At 48.5% G+C, this 21,454-nt stretch overlaps 1 protein-coding gene across 1 annotated transcript in view; it reads right to left on the bottom strand.

Annotated features, from left to right (window-relative positions):
- Window positions 1-1,982: 1,982 nt before the first annotated feature.
- Window positions 1,983-21,454, bottom strand: part of URB1 (URB1 ribosome biogenesis homolog) — a 70,619-nt gene continuing 51,147 nt past the window's right edge. Inside the window, exons 29-39 of the mRNA XM_069475001.1 lie at window positions 20,215-20,386; window positions 19,396-19,498; window positions 12,069-12,229; window positions 11,366-11,477; window positions 9,642-9,748; window positions 8,965-9,108; window positions 7,666-7,775; window positions 6,403-6,600; window positions 4,863-5,104; window positions 3,652-4,251; window positions 1,983-2,594 (exon numbers count right to left, since the gene is read on the bottom strand). Of these exons, the coding sequence (XP_069331102.1) occupies window positions 2,413-2,594; window positions 3,652-4,251; window positions 4,863-5,104; window positions 6,403-6,600; window positions 7,666-7,775; window positions 8,965-9,108; window positions 9,642-9,748; window positions 11,366-11,477; window positions 12,069-12,229; window positions 19,396-19,498; window positions 20,215-20,386 (2,131 nt within the window). The 3' untranslated portion in view covers window positions 1,983-2,412. The remainder of the gene's footprint in view (window positions 2,595-3,651; window positions 4,252-4,862; window positions 5,105-6,402; window positions 6,601-7,665; window positions 7,776-8,964; window positions 9,109-9,641; window positions 9,749-11,365; window positions 11,478-12,068; window positions 12,230-19,395; window positions 19,499-20,214; window positions 20,387-21,454) is intronic.

Raw genomic sequence — 21,454 nt, 5'->3', positions numbered from 1 at the left:
ACTTGCCTGTTCCTTCTGTAATGTTTTCTCAGCCCCAAGCTCACCTGGTCCGTCTGTAGCTTTGTTGGGACACTGGGGAAGCCTGCAGGGTCCCCATCCGTCTTCCACTGACACGCCCAGACGTGGTGGTGTCTGCCCTGCCGGGTCAGGGGACCCGAGCCACACCCCTGACCTCCCTCCCTGCAGCCTTTCAAAGACAGAGCCCACGCAGCAGCTCCCCCAGAGGGAGCGCAGCCCGGCCTGGCAGCCAGGGCCCGCGCCCAAATGCTGTCGCAAAATGCAAGCTCTTGAAGCCGGCAGGAAGGGTCCCATTCGGGATGTGACTTTATGTGACCGCAGACCTGAGATGCTCGAAAGATCTAGTGCTCCAGTCCCCCCTGGCAGCCCTGTCTCAGGGGAGGGGGCTAGTGGATTTTTAAAATAATTGTACCCCCGTTTTTTTACCACGGCATTTAAAGTATTGTAATTTAGTGTTTTGTATTTTAAGTCTGAGTGAAGACCAAGTACAATCTATTCTCCATGGGGCGAGACTCTTCCCCTATCCCAGGTGACTAGAAAATACAATTCTACAAGGTGAGGACAGGCCTGGCCTCCCCACCCTCCAGGGCAGTGACCTAGAAGGCAAGACATGGGAGGCAGGAACAAGGAGCTCCAGGGACCAGAGACGCTGGAAACGTGTCCTCACTTTACTCAGCCGAAAGCCAGCTCTGGAGCACTTGCTGCCACCCGTCCTTGTTTGACTTGTTCCTGTCGGGTACCACCCACTGCAGTGCTGCTCCCGGAGGGCAGCTCGCTGCAGAAAGGGAGGAGGGGACAGAGTGTCTCCAGTGCTGGCGCTTGGGCACCCAGGGAAGGCAGGGAGGACCAGGGAGTGCCAGGACTCCCCCTTCCCCAGGGCTCACGACAGCGGAGGGCAGGGTGTCACCATGTCAGCTGGTAGGAGCCCACCCAGCCATGCAGGGGAATCAAATCCCACCCAGTCGTTGGGACCTAGGAACCTAGGAGGCAGCTGAGGCCTGGAGTCTGGGCGGGAGTCGTGGAAACCCGCCCACTCTCCACCCCTCCCTGCGCTCCCAGAAGCCTGGAGTTCAGGGTCTTCTCCAGACCACTGTCCTTCCGGCCAGCGCCCCTCACCAGCGAGCAGAGCTGCCTGCAACCAGAGGAATCTCCGCACACAGGCTGCAGACAGGTAAGATAACAGGGAACCAGGAAGAGAAGAGAAAGGAAAACGCAGCCTTTACTGAACAGTGCTTGTGTGAGTGCAGCTTGAATGCAAATGCAGGATTTCCACCTCTGCATGGTCTCGAGGAATACTGCCATGAGGTTTTTGGTGAGGTCAGGGAAGGGGGCAGAGGAGGTAAGTGATCCTTGCTTTTTAGACAACGAGCCCTATTTGTGGGGAAGGGACTACATGCAAACAAGCATCACTCTTGCTTTGGTTAAAACCTCAAGTCACCTAAACACACAGGAAAAATTCTAAATACTGGTGGTATACAAAGGGTAAATGGTTAAGATGAAACCAAGCCATTTCCAGCACTGTGTATGCCATATGGCAAATAAAACTGCCACCTCCTAGGTGACAGAGCAAACCCCAGGAGCCCAGTGTGTACAAGAGGGTTTTAAACAGACAAGGATTTTATCTGTGAAAACTGTGAAATTTCATATTGACTTTTTTCCAGCTACAACACCAACTATACATGAACCTTAAAAGTCAAATTCTGACCTACAAAATGCAGGCCTCTGTGGAATAAAAATAGCCTGTTAACCTCAATTAGAGCAAAACACAAAAACCTTACAAAAATAGACATTTATTAAGAAGAAGTTATAAAATTCAAAATCCCCTCCTTGAAACATAACTTTAAAAAATACAAGGTTGTCTTTGCAAAGCAGAGGTGTAATCATTTTTATACTTTAAGGATTCAGTGTAACATCCCTTTATTTAATAAAATAACAAACACTGGTAGGAACTAATTTATTCAAAAAGTCACACTGAACTTTGTTACAACTTCTTAGCAAAAAACCTTTACATCTCCTGTGCTCATCAAAAAATATCAGACATATTTTTTGACATTTTAGCTTTAACAGCCATGAATCCCTTCTGCACTCAGAAGGACTGGAATACCTCAAGGTGAGGTACTTCTCTGAAGAACAAGAGAGGGAGGGTCTCACCCAACTTGCCCGAAGTGCCCCACACTCATCACAGCTGGGTGCTTGGCACACACAGTCCCTTGAATTTATGAGTCACTTGCTGGTTAAAGTAAGTCTTCTCAACTCTTCTTGCCAGAGAACTGAGTCAGTGCACTGAACCTGTCACTTCACACCCCTTCCCCAGAAACCCTTGACTGAACCAGACTTCTGGAAGCTGGTGCTCGAGGCGCTGGTGACCGGGGAGGGTCCGCAGCCAGCAGGGGGTTACATGGCCGAGGCTGCGGCAGCAAGGTCCCTGCAGAGCACGACGATGGCCTCCTCCCCACCGCTGGGCACATCCTCCGCGGCGTCACAGACCATTCGCACGTGGGCTAAGAGGGTGTCTGGCCGCGGGGCCCCCAGCCAGACGTCCTTCACGTACAGAGACACCAGGAAGGCTGCAGAGGCTGCGGGAGAGTGAGACAGGCCATCAGGACGCGCACCTCCTCGGCGCACAGCAGGTCGTCCCGCCCTCGACGCAGGGGCTCTGCCACCCTCCCCAGTGAACCGTGCCACATGCCCAATAATCAAATAATTAACTTCGCCCTTGCTTAACTTTCGCATTCATCTTTGTTGTTCACTTTATCATTTATGTTTCTTCTGATGAATGTATGTGGATCCCCTAAAAAAGGTTACAATAAGACAAGTCTCTTCCTGGTTCTAACCGCCCACGCCAAGAACCAGAACTGAACTTTGAGAAGCACCTTCTTGAGTCATTTCCTATCATTTCCTCAGTGGTATGGGTGAGGAGGAAAAGAGAAAGTTTCACAGGCAAAAAGACTCAGTTCTCAGACTTCAGCCAGATGAGAGACAGCGGTCACCCCTGCCACCAGGCGGGTTCACCCGCCAGGCTGCCGGCCCCTCCCCTGCGCCCCTCCGCGAAGGAACAGCCCTGCCCGGTGGAGGCTCAGCCACCTCCCGGATTCTCTCACAGACACCTAAAGCCAGCGCGGGCCGTTTATTCATTCGCTCACTCATGCAGTCCAGCCTTTGGGCTCCTGCTCGACGCCAGGCACGTGGGGTGGCCGTGTGTGTATTCGAGTGCTTGTGCAGACACACGTGCATACGTGAGCGCGCGTTTCCACACACACACACATCTGGGTGTGGTGCGTTTGCGGCACAGACTTCTTCATTTGGGTAATGGTCAGAAAACCTGCTGCTGTGCAGGGGGAGGAGGCCCTGGCGGGACACCGAGGTTTGAGGGGCCCTTTCTCCCCGGCCACCATGACCGGCACTGCCGGTTTCCCGAGAGCCAAGGCAGAGACTTCCCTCCCCTCATGTTCAGCGCGGAACAGCAAACTCCCAGCAACGCCCAGAACTGTGGCAAGGGGCTGCCTCGATACTTAAAGTCCCACGCTGAGGAAGTTTCTGGCAGAAACCTAGCAGGCTCTGAGAACAGAAGTGACTCCACCCCCAAGCCCACTCACGCGTCTCTTCAGCCTCTGACTGAAGAACCGGCCTTACCTCTCGCGGCTCCCTCCTCCTGGCTCAGAGAGGACAGGGACAGGGCCTCCACCGCGGGGTGGAGGGGGCTCCCCGCCCGGCCCTGGGCGGCCACCAGCTGCAGCATGACCGCGTTGAACAGGCAGGCCACCTCCTGCGCAGGCCCCGCCAGCCCCTCGGCACCGCAGAGCCGGCTATACAGCCTGAATATGCTGCTCCTCACGGCACTGTCCCCAAGAAGGTCAGCGACGACCACCCGGTGTGGCAAAATGTGGCTCCTAAGCCAGCCGAGGAGTCCTGCAGCCTCCGCCCTGCTGAGCGGGCGCTCGGCCACAGACCGCAGCACCCAGCTGGCCGCCAGGGAAGCGGCGGCGTCCATGGGACCCGGTGCCTCAGTCCCGGGCCTGGCCCAGTCTGCGAGCTCCTGCGCAGGTTCAGGGCTGGGGATCACTGGCCCCCAGTGAGTCAGTATGGACCTCAGGAGGCCTCTGCACGTCTCCAAGCTGGACGCCTTCAGCCCAGCGTCGGCCACTTCCTCCGCCTCCCCGGGCCTCCTCTTTCGGCCCCGCGGGCCTTTGGCTCGGGCTGTCACGACAGGCTTGTTCTTATCCTTGAGCATTTCTGTTAAAGGCACAGAGAAGAAGGGCAATGACACTGGTGTCCTTCCTGCCCACACAGACCCAGAGTTGCAGGGGGAGGGCTGTGTGTGCGGATGGGGGCAGACAGGAGGCAGGGAGGGGCAGCTGACTTACCCTGAGCACTTGGCACTGCTCCCACACTCGGAGCATGGTAAGGGCCCAATATTTCACTGGGACTGTCATTGTTGTTATAATGAACTCATCAATCCTCACAACATGGGTAGGTGCCATCATTATCCTCCTTCACATATGAGGGATCAGAGCTCACATCCAGGAGGCCTGGCACTGGAATGTTCTTTTGATCCTATGCTACATGGCGAGGTGGGGACACATAACTCCTGGCCATTCCCTGCCCCCTTTCCAGGTGAGCACCCTGATCCTCAGGCAGGTTAAGTGATTTATCCAAAGAAAAAGAGCGGCTAAGCAGCAGAGGCTCCCACCCGCTCCCTAGAGCTCAAACACAGAGGTGTCCCATCCCTCAGCCTCATTAGCTTTGGAAATGCTGCTCAGAGAGGAAGCGAGAGACACACACAGTGGCTGCTCTGGTTGGACCTAGAGCACAGTTTGGGGACAGTCACGGGCTCTCACACTCACTCATCAGCTCCCTGACTTGGCACTTCTCAATGGCTGCTCTCAGGTCTTCTTGAAGCTTGATGTCTCTTTCAATGAGGCTCCACTTGTGCAAGAGGACAAGGACGTCCTTGGTGGAGAGCACTGTCTCATTCACCGTGAATCGGTTCATGTCCTTGAAGGCCCGTATGACGGTAACCCTGTACCTCAGCACTGAGTCAAGAGTCTCGAAGAAGGCGATCAGCTGGGCGGAGGCCAAGGTGGGCCTGTTTGGGAGCCAATGTTACAGACTGAGCAAAAACTGCCTCCTGTCCTGGCAGCCAGGACTGGGGCGGCCTGTCAACACTGCATACCCAGAGGTATAAACAGGCCATCCGGGAACCAGGTTCCCTTTATAACAGACATGTACTGTGGGCCCCCGAGACACAGAACAGGAAAAAGTGAGCCACTCCAGGGAGGCAGAAAGGGGAACCCAGAGTCTGGTCTCTACCCTGAAGGCACAGAAATCTCCTGGGAAACCTTGGCTAAACCAGGTAGCCAAGCAGAGAGAGCTTGAGGGTCAGGCTGCCACGAGCCCAGCAAACTCCACTCCAAGACTGCTGATTTCCCTCCGTTTCACGGACTATCAGCCTCACATGAAAAAGGCCCAGGAAGGCCCTGGGACAGCATCGCCACCCACGGCTGCAAACCGGAGTGACGGTCACCAGCAGGAAGATGTCTCTGAACTCCAAGAAATTTTAAACCCTATAACGTATGTTCCACACAATTTTAAAAGTAAAATCATTATTTCAAATCAGTTCACAGACACCAACGTGTCTTCTGACAACCTCAAAATAAAAAACATGACTATCCAGCATTGACTTAATTTAATTTATAACAATATGAAACAAAATGCCCTGTTCTTTATGAAGACGTTTTTCACTTTGAGATCACAATCCGTTTGCTATCAGTCTTCTGGTTCTAGTTAGCATACCCCAGCTCCCAAATCAGAAATAGTGAGTGCAACAAAGAGTATTTTCTATAACATGGTGGAATGTGAGAAACATTTAGCTCTCCTGGGGAAACCAAAAGTATAATTAAAAGATATCAGATGAAAATACTGAAATATTCCAGAAAATTCATGGACAAGTGAGTCTTTGCAGGCTAATAAAGGCAAAAAGGCAAGGTTGGGAACACCCTGTCTTAGGTTAGGGTCGTGGAAAGCATGTTCTTTCCACAAAACATCACTTTATTCATGTGTTTGAATCAAAACATGGAGGTAGATGGCTCGCCTGCTAAAAATGACCCAGTGTGACACATTTTAGGTTTCTAAAAGTACGGTAAATACTCAGGGCCTTGACAAGAAGACTTGTACAGTTGAAAAGAAGGAAGGAGCTAAAATAGATGTTCTGATGCCACCTACACCTGACACTGGCACTGTGCCCCAACCCATACTAGGCCACCGTCCTGAGCACACCTGGCACACCTGTGGAGTCGTGACTGAGACGTGGTGTCCACAGGTGACAGACCAACATAGCACCAAACAGGCACACTAAGGGGTCACCTTGGTGGGGGGAGGGCTCACCTCAGGTGCTTCATGAGTATGAGGAGAACATAAAGGAACTCGTTGACCAGGTGCAGGGCAAGCAGCTTGGGGGGCTCCCGGGGACTGGGCTGGCCGGGAGGCTGGCTCTCCCACTCCACTCCTTTGTCCCCCAGGTTGGTCACCCACAGTGTATGCAGCAAGGAGATCACGTTGGACAGCAGCGGAGTCTCCAGAAACCTGAAACCAAACACAGCAGCTTTCGATGTTGGCTGCAACCTCGCCTTTCAACGAGATCAGACTATCAGAGGTGGGTGGGTGGGAAGCTCAGAACAGACTATGACAGTAGTGACGGTACTGAGCGGTGGCCTGGCACGCCCCCCACCCCCACCAAACAGGGTGCCTGCTGTACAAGTGCAGCTTTGATACAGGACAAGGCCCTTGTTCCGTTCTAACCAGAAGACTGCCCTAAGTCCCTCCGGAAATTCTGGAGCCACTGCAGTACACCCACAAAAGCTGTCCTGTTCCTGACAACTCCATTTCTAAAACAAAATTATCAGCTAAGAATAGATAATTAGCCAATTATGCCATCTATAAATCTTAAATAGTCTTGAAGTTGATATCCAAAGACACAACTTAATTCTTAATTCTAGACTTAGGATATTACTTTTCGTAAGGGCCCGCATACTCCCCGGCTTACTGCAGCGTTGAGTTCTTGGGAAGACAGAGCCCTCCCACCAAGTGCTGTCTGCTGTGACACGGCCTTCGCCTTTCCAGACAGCCTCAACCCCAGGAGGAGATTATCAGGAATCGCGATACCTCATCACCCCCAGCCCCGGCTCCTCACCGAGCGCCCAGACCACGTGCGGACAGTGGAGCCCTGTAGCTCACAGTCACACTGGGGACTACGGCCCTTCTACCTCAGGCAGAGGCTGCAGTCGTGACAGCCTCAGATAACAGGACGCTATCCCAGACCACGTACTGCCGGCCAGCGCACAGGGGAGATCAAAGTGCACGTAACAGAGCCAGAAGGGCTGGCGGAGCCTCTGCCAAATGTGAACAGCAGCTGGTGTCTGTCCTTCCACGGCAACGAGAGACACTCAAAAACAGGGATTTATGTGGCGGAAAAACCATTTTGGTATTACCAGGAGCCATTTTTATCGGGCATATGGTGGCGGTCAAGGACCCTGTGTTTCAGAGTGCATGGATTTTACTGGACATTTCCAACTGACATTAACGATGATCACCGTCTCCGTTCCACTCTCTTCCCATCCGACACACACCTGTCACGCAAACGGTACTCACTTGCTCTCAAGGATGTGTAGGATCCACGTTAAAAGGCTATAGTCCCGTATGATTTCATAGGCAGATTTGGCAACCTGGGCAGCATTCTGTAGAATTTCCAGAATACAATTCTAAAAACCCAAAACAAAATATTACTCTTCAGTGGGAAAACCTTACTCGCTTGATCAAAGGAACAATTTTTAAAATGTAACGGTATGCTACAATTACAGGTGCCTACTGCAAATGAAGTTTGCTTTAGTAAGTCTGTCAGAGTGGCGGCCATGCAGGAACTCACCTCTCCCCACAGGTGACAGCCAGAGGACACACACTCCTGTAGCAATCACAGCCCACGGGGAATGTCCACTTCTGCAAATCCATTATGGGGAACCACCCACAAGCAAAGATACACCATGGAAACCAAGCAGCCCAGACACGCAGCAGCCTGAGCCGGAAGAAAATGTGGGCAGTGCACTTTGTCCCCCAGGTTTTACCACCTGGAAAGGAGGACACAGAACGGGACTGCCTCCTGAACCGTTCGCAGGCTGCTTCAGAATTCTCACACGCTATGGGAACAAAAAGCTATCGTAGTGCTCCAATTCAGTTTGCTCAACTGTGTTTCTCCATCCTGACTCGTTCCTATTTACCCACATTTTATGTAATATCAGACGTATGAGCTGACCAGGCTAGAAATTAATCACAATACCAAAAGCTTTTCCTACTTACTTCTTCTAACTACCTGTGGTATTTAGAAAACACACGGATCAGCTCACGGTTCTAGGGGACAGAGCTAACGCATAGGCTTCCCGATTAGCTCAGGGAGATGGTCCCTTCCACCCTGACTCCTGCTTCCCAGCCAAGCTTGGGTGACCCACAGCTTCTGGGAAGTACGTGAAATCCTGGTGGCTCAAGAGCTCCTCACACAAAGTCCCTCCATCACTCATGGGGAGAATCTGTTCCTGGACTTCTTGGCCAGCTCCTAAGACTCATGATTACCACTGATCAGTCCCTCTCTCTCGATGGCAAAATAAAGAGGCCTTCGTATCAGCCAAGGACACAGTAGGAGGGCCACAGTGAAAGCATGTCATCAGAGGACAAATGATACTGGCAGTTACAACACCGCGGCCTCGGATGAATCCGCCTGCACTGCAGGCCGGCAACGGGAAGAGCATCAGCAGTTCCTCATGTTCCCAATGGAAAGCTGGGTTGGGGTCTGTGGTGTCCAGGCTGGGAACAGAATTCCTACGGACTCAGCTTCTGAATAAAACCTCGAGGAAGGGCACAGACCTTTGAGCAGTAAATAAACTTGCAGAAGCCACATACCTGTGCCCCTTCGTCACACAGCGGGCTGTGGAAGAAGGACAGGATGATGTGGAAAATGCCGCGCCGCGCGTACAGCTCGTAGCAGTGCTTGTCTCGGATGCCCTGCCGCAGGATGCCCAGCACCCACTCCTGCTCCGCCTTTTGCTGTAACCCAGGCACACGAGAAACCACTGTTAGATAAGCGAAAGCCCCTTTATCTGACCATTCTTCAAACACCTCTGTTTTCAGTGGTGGCAAAGACTGTGCCGCAGCAGCCTTGACCTCCCTCTCTGATCACGTTATTGAGCATCCTTAATTTCACCTTTGATTTCGTTTCTTCAGAAATAAAGGACCAAGTCAAGTTTAGACACTGAACTTAAAGTCAGGTAGGTGTTTTATAAAAGAATATTTAATATTTAACCCAGTGATTCACCAAGAACCATAAAACTCAAGACTCTAAAGGAGAGTTTTTAAGGTTTAGAAGCTACATAAAAATTAACTCCTGGAATGAAGACATTCCTACGCGCCAATCCGCGTGAGCTGTTAGTTTTGTGACCTTCTTGCTCTCACACTGCTTATGCAATCATGCTGGCTGTGCGGCAAACAGCATTGATGGGGAAAATGTCAGAATGACAACAGTGGCGGAATAACTCAATCCAGGAGTCTCCAGGGGACTTAGAGGACTCTGGAAGCATTACCTCGAAGTCGGAGCTGTAGAAGAACTGGTAGAAGCCTGGCACTTTGTCCATATTCAAGTACTCATGTGACAGCAGGAACTTGCTGATCTTCAAGTACATGTGCTCCTCTGAGAACACAGGCAAACAGTCACTCACAACAGGCACTGGCAGGACACCCCACGGTCTGGCAGAATTGGGGGTAGGTATTTTGGGGACAAAAGTTCCATAGGCACTGTTCCTATGGAGCTTTTGTCCCCTTGCCCAGATTACTAGTTCTTGAGAACGAGAATATAATTAGATACCTCAATTCTACACTGAACACAGGCTTCCTCTCCTGGCTCAGAAACCACTGCTGGGAGTGGAGCCCTTCACAGACCTCACCCTCTCCCCAGCTACCACCCTCTCCCCAGCTACCGTCCTACAGCACAAGCTCAAACCAGCGGGTGGGCAGAGTGGGACTGGGCCACACACAGCACAGATCAGGGCTGATACCACACCCACCAGGTCCACCTGCCTCAGCCTCTCACTGAAAGGAACTGTCACAGCAGGGAAGGCTCAGACACCTACCGGGCCCCTGGGCTCTGGAATGCAACAAGGCAGGAGGACCAACACTCCTCCTACCACTTCCTGCCCTTGGATCACGGGCTCCAGTCTGTCCAGGCCAGTGGCAGCCTCTGAGTCCACCTGTGACGACTGCTGCCCTCCCCACCCATGTCCCACCCCGACAGGAGCAGGGACAGAGCTGCATATGGGATCAAAACCATCTTGGTCTCTGCTAATTCTTTTCTTTCCTCCCCAGATTTACAAGGCAAAGAAAAAAATGAAATGGGAACAGATGAAAATCAGATCTGAATTCTAATAGCAACTGATTACAAACTAATTATGGGGCCTTGGCTTGGGGCCTCAGTTTGGGGGGTGTTCGGGAGGAGGTCAGTTGGGGGCTGTTTCCTCATCTGAAATGTGACCACATTACACTGAAAGAACCTTGTGGGCCCTGATGGTACAACAGTCTATGATTTTTCTCTCGATAACCCACATATAGGTCTCATGATGAACTAACTCCTCCTAGTCACAATACCTTAGCAGTGGTACCCCTGTTCCCATGAGTGACAGAAAGGAGCCGTGTTCCATCGCCTTGGGTTACACATGCACGGAACTCACAGGCCACAGGCTTTCAGCCTAAGCGCGAAGCAGTGATCAGTAACTGCAGTGACGGCGGCAGCAGCTAACACTGACGGGCACAGAGCATGATCCGTGTCACCTTCACAGCAGTCCCAGAGGCACGGGGCGCTGTTACCACCCGCATCATGCAGAGAAGAGACTGAGGCAGGGAGAGGTCCAGGACAGCCCTGGGGTTACAGTTCCTACGCTGTGATCCCTCCAGGATTTTATTTCAGTTTTATCTGCTTTTACCACAGTTTTATACAACTACAAGCAGAGATGATTATGCATCCTTTCCCCCCGGAACACACTGTTCTGCACTGTGCTTTTCCATTTCATTTTTTCTGGATTTCATCCCACAGGGGTCCATACAGAGCTTCCTCACACCCATCGTTTAGTTACTGTCCATTATCGATGATGGGCATTTACGTGGCTCCAAACCTTCGCCACTGTGAAAACTGAGTGACCCTGAACATGTCATCTCTCACAGATGTGCGATCGATTGTATCTCTTGGATTAATTCCTAAGAGTGGACTTAGTCTCAATTTTTCAGTTTCTCTTCAACCTAATTCTGTCAGTGGTACCTGGTTTCAAAATCTGCAAGGCCGCTTTGGCAATGAAGAGAGCCAAGGTAAAAGTGAGCCTCATGTTCTGAGTTCGAATCCCATTCCGGACTACATCCAACAGGTAGAGCAGCTTAAAAACAGAAAAGAAAAAAGCAAGACGAGCATTGTCAGAACTGTGGCTGGTGCTGCCTCGTGCAGCTGAACCGCAGCTCTGCAGCACGTGCCTGCTCCTCACAGCCCAGGGCCCCAGGGATGAAGCTCCCAGTGGCAGACACTCTGCTTGCCACCATCTCAGGAACACCTTCCGTTTTCCTTTTCGGCATCAGGCATGTGCTCAACAGCAGACAGAAGCCTGGCACCACACCCTGAAAACCCAATCCGCTCTTGCCTCTCTACTACCGGGGTGTGCGGGTTTCTGAGGCTCAGCGTGCTGTGGTAAGAGCTACCTTAACAACTGAGTTCAGACCAAAGGAGTGTTCCACAGAAGTCACACCGCTTTGTCTACCCACAGCACAAGCAGAGAGTCTGTAAGGAGAAACCTTTCTCAACCTCTGCAGAGGGCTGAGGATCAAAGGCAACCTCCTGCATCACCTCCTGAAGGGAACAGACTTTGGCGCTTTGGCAGGTCTCCTGGTTTCCACCAAACCGGGTGGACAGCCAGTTCTCTGGAGCCCGCCAGGCCTACCCTCAGCCCCAGAGGGTGTCCCCTCTTCCTACTTACCTGGGCCTGCTCTCGGAACCGTGCCCCCTCCACGTGTGAGTAGTAGGCCGCCAGGACGTAGTAGGCTGCGGCACGCATCTGGGGGTCGTAGCTGCTGAGGGCTGCGACAGTCAGGCCCAGAGCATTGGAATCCAGAAATTTCCGACAATCCACCACAAATTCTACGGGAAACAAAATACAGCGTTAAACACACACAGTGTGATTTCATGATTCCGTGCAACCTGGGGAATTAAATTTCCTTTTGCATCTTCCCAGCATCAGCTACGTGTGCCAGGCACAAGGAATGCGAGTTTTTCTCGGCTCCCCCTAATTTCTGCTAAAGTTAGACAAAAGACTCTCTTCCTTTCTGTGGCAATAATTACCCTGCCTTCAGTTTCTGAAATGTTTGTATATCCCAACCAGGATGATGTCATTACTTCTCATAAACACCCAACGAGCCAGAGGAGAATGAGGTGACACTGAGACCCACTGCTGAGATGCCAAGCAGCCTGGGGACACAACTGGGGAATCAGCAGAGAAAACCGGCCCCCAGTGTCCACCTTGTTCAGCCCACTGCCCAGAGGTTCCTGTCTAGAAGCACCACTGAGGACAACACGTGAGGCCATGAGAGCGGGGAAATTCAGTCAGACCAGCCTGACAAGGGATTCACTTCCATCCACCCTGCAACCCTAGTTCTTCTTCAAACAAGTAGGAAAAATCTCAGGGAGGAGTGGCCCACCAAGCTTAAGCAAAAGCCACAGTAAAAAGTGGCCAATGTCCACCTGCCACCTGTGAGGCCTCGAGAAGCTCTTGATCACTCCAGGAAAGGACGAGGCTGAGAGAGAGGAAGCCAAACACACATGGGGACCCGCCTTCCCACAACCTTCAGGACACTGCGACTGCTCTATAATAAAAACCCAGGCCTTTTCACAAGGTAAATACTGTCAAGAACCACCTCAGAATAGATAGGTCACCTTGTTCAAAATGATTAAACCAGTCATGATAATCACCCACATGATGTTCTTTAGGTTGAGTTACCAGTGACCTAATTAAATTAGGAACCAAACACAAGCCAATTGAGATGACTAGGCCAAACAAATAATCTTAGAATACACTATTAATAAAATATATTCCATCAATAACATTTTATAAAAGTTAGAGGAAAGATTAATCATGTTAAGCAGAGACACAGAAGATATAAAAACCCAAACCAAGCTTCTACAGATGAAAACAAACTAAAATGTCGAAGATGAAAACTGCACTGAATGGGATTATCAGATTAGACGCTGCAAAAGAAAAAGATTAGTGAACTTGATGACAGCAATCAAAATTATCCACAACGAAACACAGAAAAAATGATCAGAACATCAGCGGGCTGTGGGACAATTTCAAACTGCTTAACATGTGTGTAATTAAGGTCCCTGAAAAAATCTGAGAAATAATGACCAAAACTTTTTCAAATCTGACCAAAAAACTATAAACTTACGGAGCCAAGAAATGCAATGAACCCCAAGCACATGAAGCACAAAGAAAATCATTGTTTGAGACCAATGATTTGGTCTCAATCAACAATATAGCTCAATAAACAAAAAAAAAGCTTAAAAATAGCCATATAACATAAGAATAATGGCAGATTTCTTGTTAGAAACAATCCAATCCAGAAACCAGGAAAAACATCTTTAAAGTACTGTCAAAAAACAAAAAAAAAAACAAAAACTGTTAACCCTGAATTTTATAACCCCATCAAAATATTTCAAAGTTAAGACTTTTTCCAGACATACAAAAAGCTAAAAGAATTGGTCACCAGCAGACTTGATCTATTATAATATAAGAAACCTTAAAGGAAGTATTTCAGGCAGAAGGAAAATGATACCAGATAGAGGCGGGGCACGGTGGCTCATGCCTATAATCCTAGCACTCTGGGAGGCTGAGGCGCGGGAGGATCGCTCGAGGTCAGGAGTTTGAGACCAGCCTGAGCAAGAGCGAGACCCCGTCTCTACTAAAAATAGAAAGAAATTATCTGGCCAACTAAAGTGTGTGTGTGTGTGTGTGTGTGTGTGTGTATATATATATAGATAGATATATATATCGATCTATATATAGATCGATATATATATATATAGAAAAAATTAGCTGGGCATGGTGGCGCATGCCTGTAGTCCCAGACACTCGGGAGGCTGAGGCAGTAGGATCGTTTAAGCCCAGGAGTTTGAGGTTGCTGTGATGCCACGCCACTCACTCTAGCCCGGGCAACAAAGCGAGACTGTCTCAAAAAAAAAAAAAAAAAAGATACCAGATAGAAATCTGGATCTACACAAAGGAATGGAGAGCCAGAAATGAGAACTATGTGGCAAATATCAAATATTTATTATCTCTTTAAAAAATAATAACTTGAAGCAAAAATAACAACCTATTATGGGGTTTTTAGCACACTGCAGTGTGATGTATAATAATAGCACAAAAGCCAGAAGAGGTAAAATGGATCTATACTTTACGCCTCACTATTTTAAGGTTCTTATACTATACATGAAGTGGTACCATCTCACTTAAGGGTAAACTGCATTAAACTGCAGATATGTACCATAACCCCAAAGCAACCACCAAATACAAACGCATACACAAGTTGTAGCTAAAAGCCAACAAAAAAGATATAAAATGTAGTCAGATCATAATCACATTAAATATAAATGGTATACACACTCCAATTAAAAGGTAGAGATGGTTAGATTAAATAAAAAACAGAACCTAAGTACATGCTACCTACAAGAAAACCACTTTTAATATCAAGAAACAGATTAAAAGTGAAAGGATGAAAAAATAATCAGAAGACCCTTGGGCTCTAACAGCTTAGGAACAAAACTTTCTAATGTTCTCATTTTTAACAAGTGACTATTTTTGATGGGGTGGGGGGCGCGGGGAAGAAACCCCAAAGCTTTAAAAGCATCAAACTGTGGATAAAATTATATTGTTTTGGAAAAGATGAAATGTGTTTAAGAGACACCTAGATAACAAGCACACATAAATGGAATACACTTGGGCAACAGAACAGTCTAAACATTTAATATTACACTCACTAAAAACAGCCAGTATTCAGCTGGCTGGGATATTTTTAGTAATTACTGATACATAAGACAAATGGATTTTCCAAGTGTCCATGAGGAAAAGTCAATTTCATGCTCTGCGGTCACCTCTGCTACTCTATGGAAGTCTTGGCTTTGTAACATTTATGGAAAAGAGCTGCCCTTGGGATGTGGAAAATATAATAGGCTATTTAAAAACAGTTATAAATGCCATTCTCTTTGTTTCAAGAACCTCACGAATAGCAATTTGGCCTTCCAATAACAGACCTTCAGATCAAAATGTCTTAACCTGGACAATTATGAAGGATTAAAATAAAAAGTGCCCCAAGTTTGAGCGGACTTTAGAAGCAGTGCAACTGTGCTGTTGGATCATCAGAGATCTTCCTTAAGCCTTTTCTTCCACAACATCCCCCAGAGGTGTACTGCTGGGTAAGGCTCACCACAGGGAGAAAAGTCCAGGGGGCCTTTACGCTGGTCATCTGGTGACGAGGCTCAGAGAACTGCCAATGGGCTTCCTGTTCTGGCTGCTTTGTGGCATGTGTGAATAATGAGCTGCAGATTTCAGCCGAGTTCTGTTGAGGACAAGAGTTCACTGTGGAAAAAGCATTTGTCACTGCCATCGCTAACAGCCTTGGCTGGCCCTGTTTCTTGGCCAAGGACTCAAAGAAGGGAAGCAGTAAGAAAATGGTTCCCATGTTCAGCAGGGTTGAAAATGGAGCAGTGAGACTGCAGTTACTCTGAAGACTGGCAGCCACACAGAAAAACTAATCACATGCCCAATTTAGGGTTGCAAAAAGTTTAGCAATGCCTGGACCCAGGTGCCACTGCAGGAAGTAAAAACATACTGTGAGACCTTTTGCTACACTCAGTACAGCTAAATCTCACAGATACATTGTGGGATAAATGGAGCACAACAGAAAATAATCACATCATGTGTGAAACCATTTACAGTTCAAGCACAGGACCCTGGCCCCTTCTGGGGAGAAAGGGGCCTGAGGAGCTGCCAATGTGCTCTATTCATCTGGCTAGTGGGTTCACCAAACCTCAAACCATGCACATATAATTTGTGTACTTCTCTGTGTGTCACACTTCAGCTAACTTTAGTGCTAAGAATTTTCCTCTGCCAATGAATTGATGTCCTTCCTCTCGGTAGTCAATGAAATCTGTTTACAAATCAGGCCTCCATTTTTTGTTCAGGATGACAAGTAGCCCAGAGCAACATCTAATAAACCTACTTTTTGGGGGGTGTTTTGGTTTTTTTGGTATATCTATTTCCCTCTCCACCTCTAGGCTTTTTGAAATCTTCTATTTCCCTGTGAATTTGTAGTGTAGTCAGTATTTTAAGCTCTTGCAAATCCTTTTCAAGATTAGGATGGACATGCTCTATAAAATTTTCTACCTGATTATACTAATAAAACTTAAAATAGGATGTATTTGGAAATTTAAAGATAAGAAAACTGCTGTCTAGTACATTTCTCTAATTTGAAAGACCATGTACTGGTTACCACTCTTCACAAACAGCCTCCCAAACTCTGCCCCACATCAAGAAAAAAAAGTACTGTATTCAAGATTTTGTGCAAAACACCAACCTCATTTTGCTACTAAATACTTCCCAAGCCATTGCCTTTTGTTTACTAAAAGCTCTATCGCAAGACAGGGGAATAGACTAAGTGATGTGTTATTATTCACAAAAGTTACAACGTTCAGCATTTTTAGGTTGTGGAAAATTTATTTTCATATTTGATGAGAAGCTGACTTATCCAGCACCATCAAGGCACAGGGGGAAATCAGAAGAGCATCCTGGCCACAGATCTGTCTCAGTCAGCCTGCTGCTTAATCTTCACCAGGGCAATTAAGATATACACGGGCTATTACCATAATCTGACACTTGAATGAAATGCCCCCGCCCTCTTGCAAATAAAATCCAGCTTCAGCAACACAGCACAGCGCTCACCAAGGGGAGCCAGAGCCAACATAAAGGGCGATTGTAGGGAAATCGCTATGAAAAGCCGGCAGCCTCCTTTGATCTTTTTAAAAGGGATATAAAAAGCAGTGATGGAGGATCAGCAAATCTGTACATAAGTAGGAACATTTGCATAATAAAAGAAATTTGCAAGTTTAAAAGGAGGGAAAACAGGACAAACAGTGGAACATGGTCTCTCCAACAGCATCTAACTCTACTCAGTAGAAAGCAGCCTGGGGAGCCCTTAAGGGCTCACACTGGCTCTGCCAAGGGGCACATAAGTGAGACACAAGTCTCCACCTCCCACCACCACACCCAACCGGGCACTCACAGGCCTCTACAGCAAGCCGGCCCAGGAGAACATGCAAGGAGCTGGGACCATGGGTTCCCTCTAGAACGAGAAAACTATGGCCAGAGGTCAAGTGAGGAAGAATTTTCACTGTATACACTTCAGTGTGCCTCCTGAACGTGGAACAGTGAATGTATTATCTAATGTTAAATGACTAAAAATTGCACTTCTAATTCTGTGAAGGTGGAGCAGATATACTTTTCGCTATTCTTCCTACAAAGTACAACTAAAAACTCTGAGCTTTATATATAAAACAAGCCCTTTGTGTTGCCTCTGGTAAGATGACTCTGAAATGTAGAAAAAAAAGTAGACCAGCTAGTTCCTGGATTGTCTTTTTGCCTCGTATGTCCCTAAACATAGAGCTGAAGAAGCTGTCAAGCCTGAAACAAAAAAGCCCAAACAAAAGCCTGTTCTCGCTAGCAAAAAGCATGGAAAAGGAACTGCCTAGAAAAACAGAAAACTTTTACACAATAATGGCTCTACTCCAGCCAAATACCTCACTGTGCCCCACTACTGGCCATGCCAACAAAGGCAGAGCGGGGAGCCCAGGCTCCTACCCCTGCCAGACTAGAAGGAGGTGCCCCAAAGCCCCTGCTAGATGGCATCGGAGAAGGCCAGCTAGGAAGGCAGGACTTTCCTCCCCACTGGACAGTAACAACACACTGGGGTGTCAGAGGAAGCGTAGCAGAGAGCAGGCACTTTTACCACTGCTCAGGGTGACAAGGCTCCTCCCCTCATTTCTACCCTTCCCGCCAGGAAAGATCCATGCAGGCCTAGTGGGCAGCTGGGACTCACTCCCCAGCCCAGCACCCACGAGGAGGAAAGACGCCCTTTCCAATAAATGGGGGCTGAAACAACTGCACGTCAATAGGCAACAAAATATGAACCTGGACCTAAACCTCACCCCTTGTATAAAAACTAACTCAAAATAGATCATGGGCTTAAATGTAAAATATAAAACTATAAACTTTTACAAATAAACATAAGAAAAATTCCTCAGGATCTAAGGATAGGCAGAGTTCTGTGACATCAAAAGCATGATCCATAAAAAGAAAAAGTGATAGTAAACTGGACTTGATCAGAACTAAAAACTTGGGCTCTGTAAAAGATCCTGTAAAGAGGAAGAAAAGCTACAAACTGTTAGATTATTTGTGAACCACAAATCCTTCAAAGGACTAGTATCTGGAATATATAAAGACCCCTCAAAACTCAGCAAAAGAAAAAAAATAATAAATAATAATAATAATCCTATTAGAAAATGCACAAAAGACATGAACAGACATTTCACCCAAGCAATATGGAGCCGGCAAGTAAGCCACAGGATGTTCAACACCATTAGCCATTAAAACAAATTCAAACCACAACGAGCTATCACTACACCATTTCAGAAGGCCCCAAACCAACAGACCTGACCGATTTGGGAAGATCACTCTGTCTTTGTTAATGTGTGCACATGTATGTTTTCTCATTCTCTCTCTGCCCCTCCATTCACCCACAAAGACTCCCATCCTCAGGCCACTAGACACAAAACACAATTTCTAAACTATACTTAAACCAAGAAAAAGCCAACTTCAGCAGCCTCTGACTCGTTCCCAAGTATAAAGTTTCTCATTTCTGTTTGTATTTGACCAGTCCAGTAAAAATTCAGAAAATGCTTATCATTAGGAATTAGGAAAACATCAAGGACAAAGGGACACGCCCAGATTTTAAATTACAATTTTTTTTTTTTTAAAAAACCTGTACATTCAAAGCGCTAACTGTGACTCTGCTGAAATGAACAAAAAGGTAAAAAGATGGCTGAAGATCTTTTAAGAATTATTTTCAAGCTGCGGCTCCTTGCGTGGTAATGACGGCAGCAACCACCACAACCAGCCTGGCCCCGGAGGAGCCACGCAGGGCCTGGCCCCGGAGGAGCCGTGCGAAGGGCCTGGCCCAGGGAGGAAAGGCCGAGGTTACCTGGCCGGGTCAGCTCGCTGAACAGCTGAAGCAGAAAGCAGGGGTCGTACAGGCCGTCGAGATCCACCGCACTCTTGTCTTTGAATATCAGCTCCTGTGCATCCTGATAAAGCCAAAACCAACAGAAATGTGCAATTCAACCACACAAATGTAATACAGGCTGAGTATCCCTTATCCAAAATGCTGGGGACCAGAAGTGATGTGGATTTCAGATTTTGGAATATTTGCGTATACACAGTGAGATATTTTGGGGATGGGACCTAAGTCTAAACATGAAATTCATTTATGTTTCATATATACCTTATACACATGGCCTTAAGGCAATTTTGTACAGCATTTTTAATAATTTTGTGCATGAAACAATGTTTGCGTACACTGAACCATCAGAAAGCAAAGGTGTCCCTGCCTCATGTCAGTGCTCAAAACACTATGGATTATGCAGCACTTAGGACTTCGAATTCCCAGGTTAGGGACACTCAGCCTGCACCATGTTAATGTTTACTCACATTGCCAGAGCTCAAATTATTTTGAATATTTAAGGACATAAATCAAAAGTGGTTCTGTAAAAAGCAGTGCTTACAGATGACATGATAGAATCTTTGAGATTTGCTCCAAAAAATATTTTTTGGGGGCAGGGGTGTTATAAATGAAACAAGTGTGGCCAGTGCTGATAACCACTGAAGCTGGGTGGTGAGCACATGGGGGTCCAGTCTCTGTACCTTTGTATATGGTTGGAAATTAACAAAAAGTTAAATAAACAAAGCTGAGGGTATAGATGGAACCCTTGGAGGGGAAGAGGCAAAACAGCACCAGCCGCACCTCAAGGGGCAGCAGCCTGCGGTTCTGGGGGAAGTGCAGGATGGTCTGCAGCATGCGGTCCCGATCCAGCAGGCGGAGGATGTCCCCGACGCTGGGCTGCTGCCACAGCGACTTGCCCAGGCTCCGGCACGTCTTGTGATGCTCCACGGCCGCTGGGCCCCACAGTAGCACCCTACAGCCAGAAAGGGGAAAACAGACTGGTCACAGGGTCCCCCCAGGAAGAGAATTAATAACGACAGTGATGACGATAATGACCACAATAGGTAGCGTTTGTCAAGCCACAAGTTCAGGTCAGGTGCAGTTCTGGGCATGTTATGTGTGTTATCACTTAACCACCATCACAGCTTATGAAGCAGCTGGTGATGACGGCGACGCTGAGGGTGGGTGACAGCGTCAGCGATGATGACGAAGCCAGCACCTACCCAGAGCTTACGATGTGCCAGGCCCCATCCTAAGCCCTTCACGTGTATTAATTCACTCAACCTGTGCAACAAGCCCATAAGGTAGGTACCATTATTGCCCCCCTGTGCAAATGGGGAAAGAGGTACAGAGAGGATTAAGAAAGCTGCTGAGCTGGTCACCTGCCCAGTGGTCAGCGGCAGGGCCGGGATTCACACTCGGCAGTCTGGCCCTAGGGTCTGTGCTGGAATCCTGACCTTTTCCCTGATTACGCATGGCCAGGAGTGAAGCAGGTCTGCCCGCCCACGCCTGCCAGCCGGGTCCACCATGTGCACACCATGCACAGCCTTCACACCACAGCCCCCAGTGCTGCTGCCAGACCCCCACCTCGCCTTCCTCCTGGAACACAACTCAGGCCTCCGTCTTCCTCCCCTCAGCCCACCCACTGCCCCACCGCTAAAAGCCCAGCTCTGATGAGGGCCACTCTGCTGTATCCTGGAGAGAAATGGAAATGCTTCAGGCTGGAACTTACGCCCTTCACAGCCAACCCATCTGGCCTTCCTCCCACCCGCTTCCCTGAACGAATCCTATGATGCAGACGAGCTGACCTGCTCACCGTTCTCTGAACTGTCCTGACTCTCCCATCTCCCAGCTGTCACGCGTGCTGTCCTCTCCCCCTGCTGCTCTGGGCGCCTCCAATGACCTCACCGCAATCGGATCCCTCTCTGACCTTCACACGCCAGCCCTGGGAAGAAGCGTCCCCTGACCACCCCGAGGTGGCACGACCTTGCTCTTGAGCTGCTGTAACAGCTGGCTCACACCACAGGCGAGTCAGCTGCCA

This window comes from Eulemur rufifrons, chromosome 7, assembly GCF_041146395.1.
Source record: "Eulemur rufifrons isolate Redbay chromosome 7, OSU_ERuf_1, whole genome shotgun sequence".
In the NCBI taxonomy this organism is placed as follows: domain Eukaryota; kingdom Metazoa; phylum Chordata; class Mammalia; order Primates; family Lemuridae; genus Eulemur; species Eulemur rufifrons.
The sequence above is the reverse complement of the archived record's forward strand: the minus strand, read 5'-3'. Positions and strand labels throughout refer to the sequence as shown.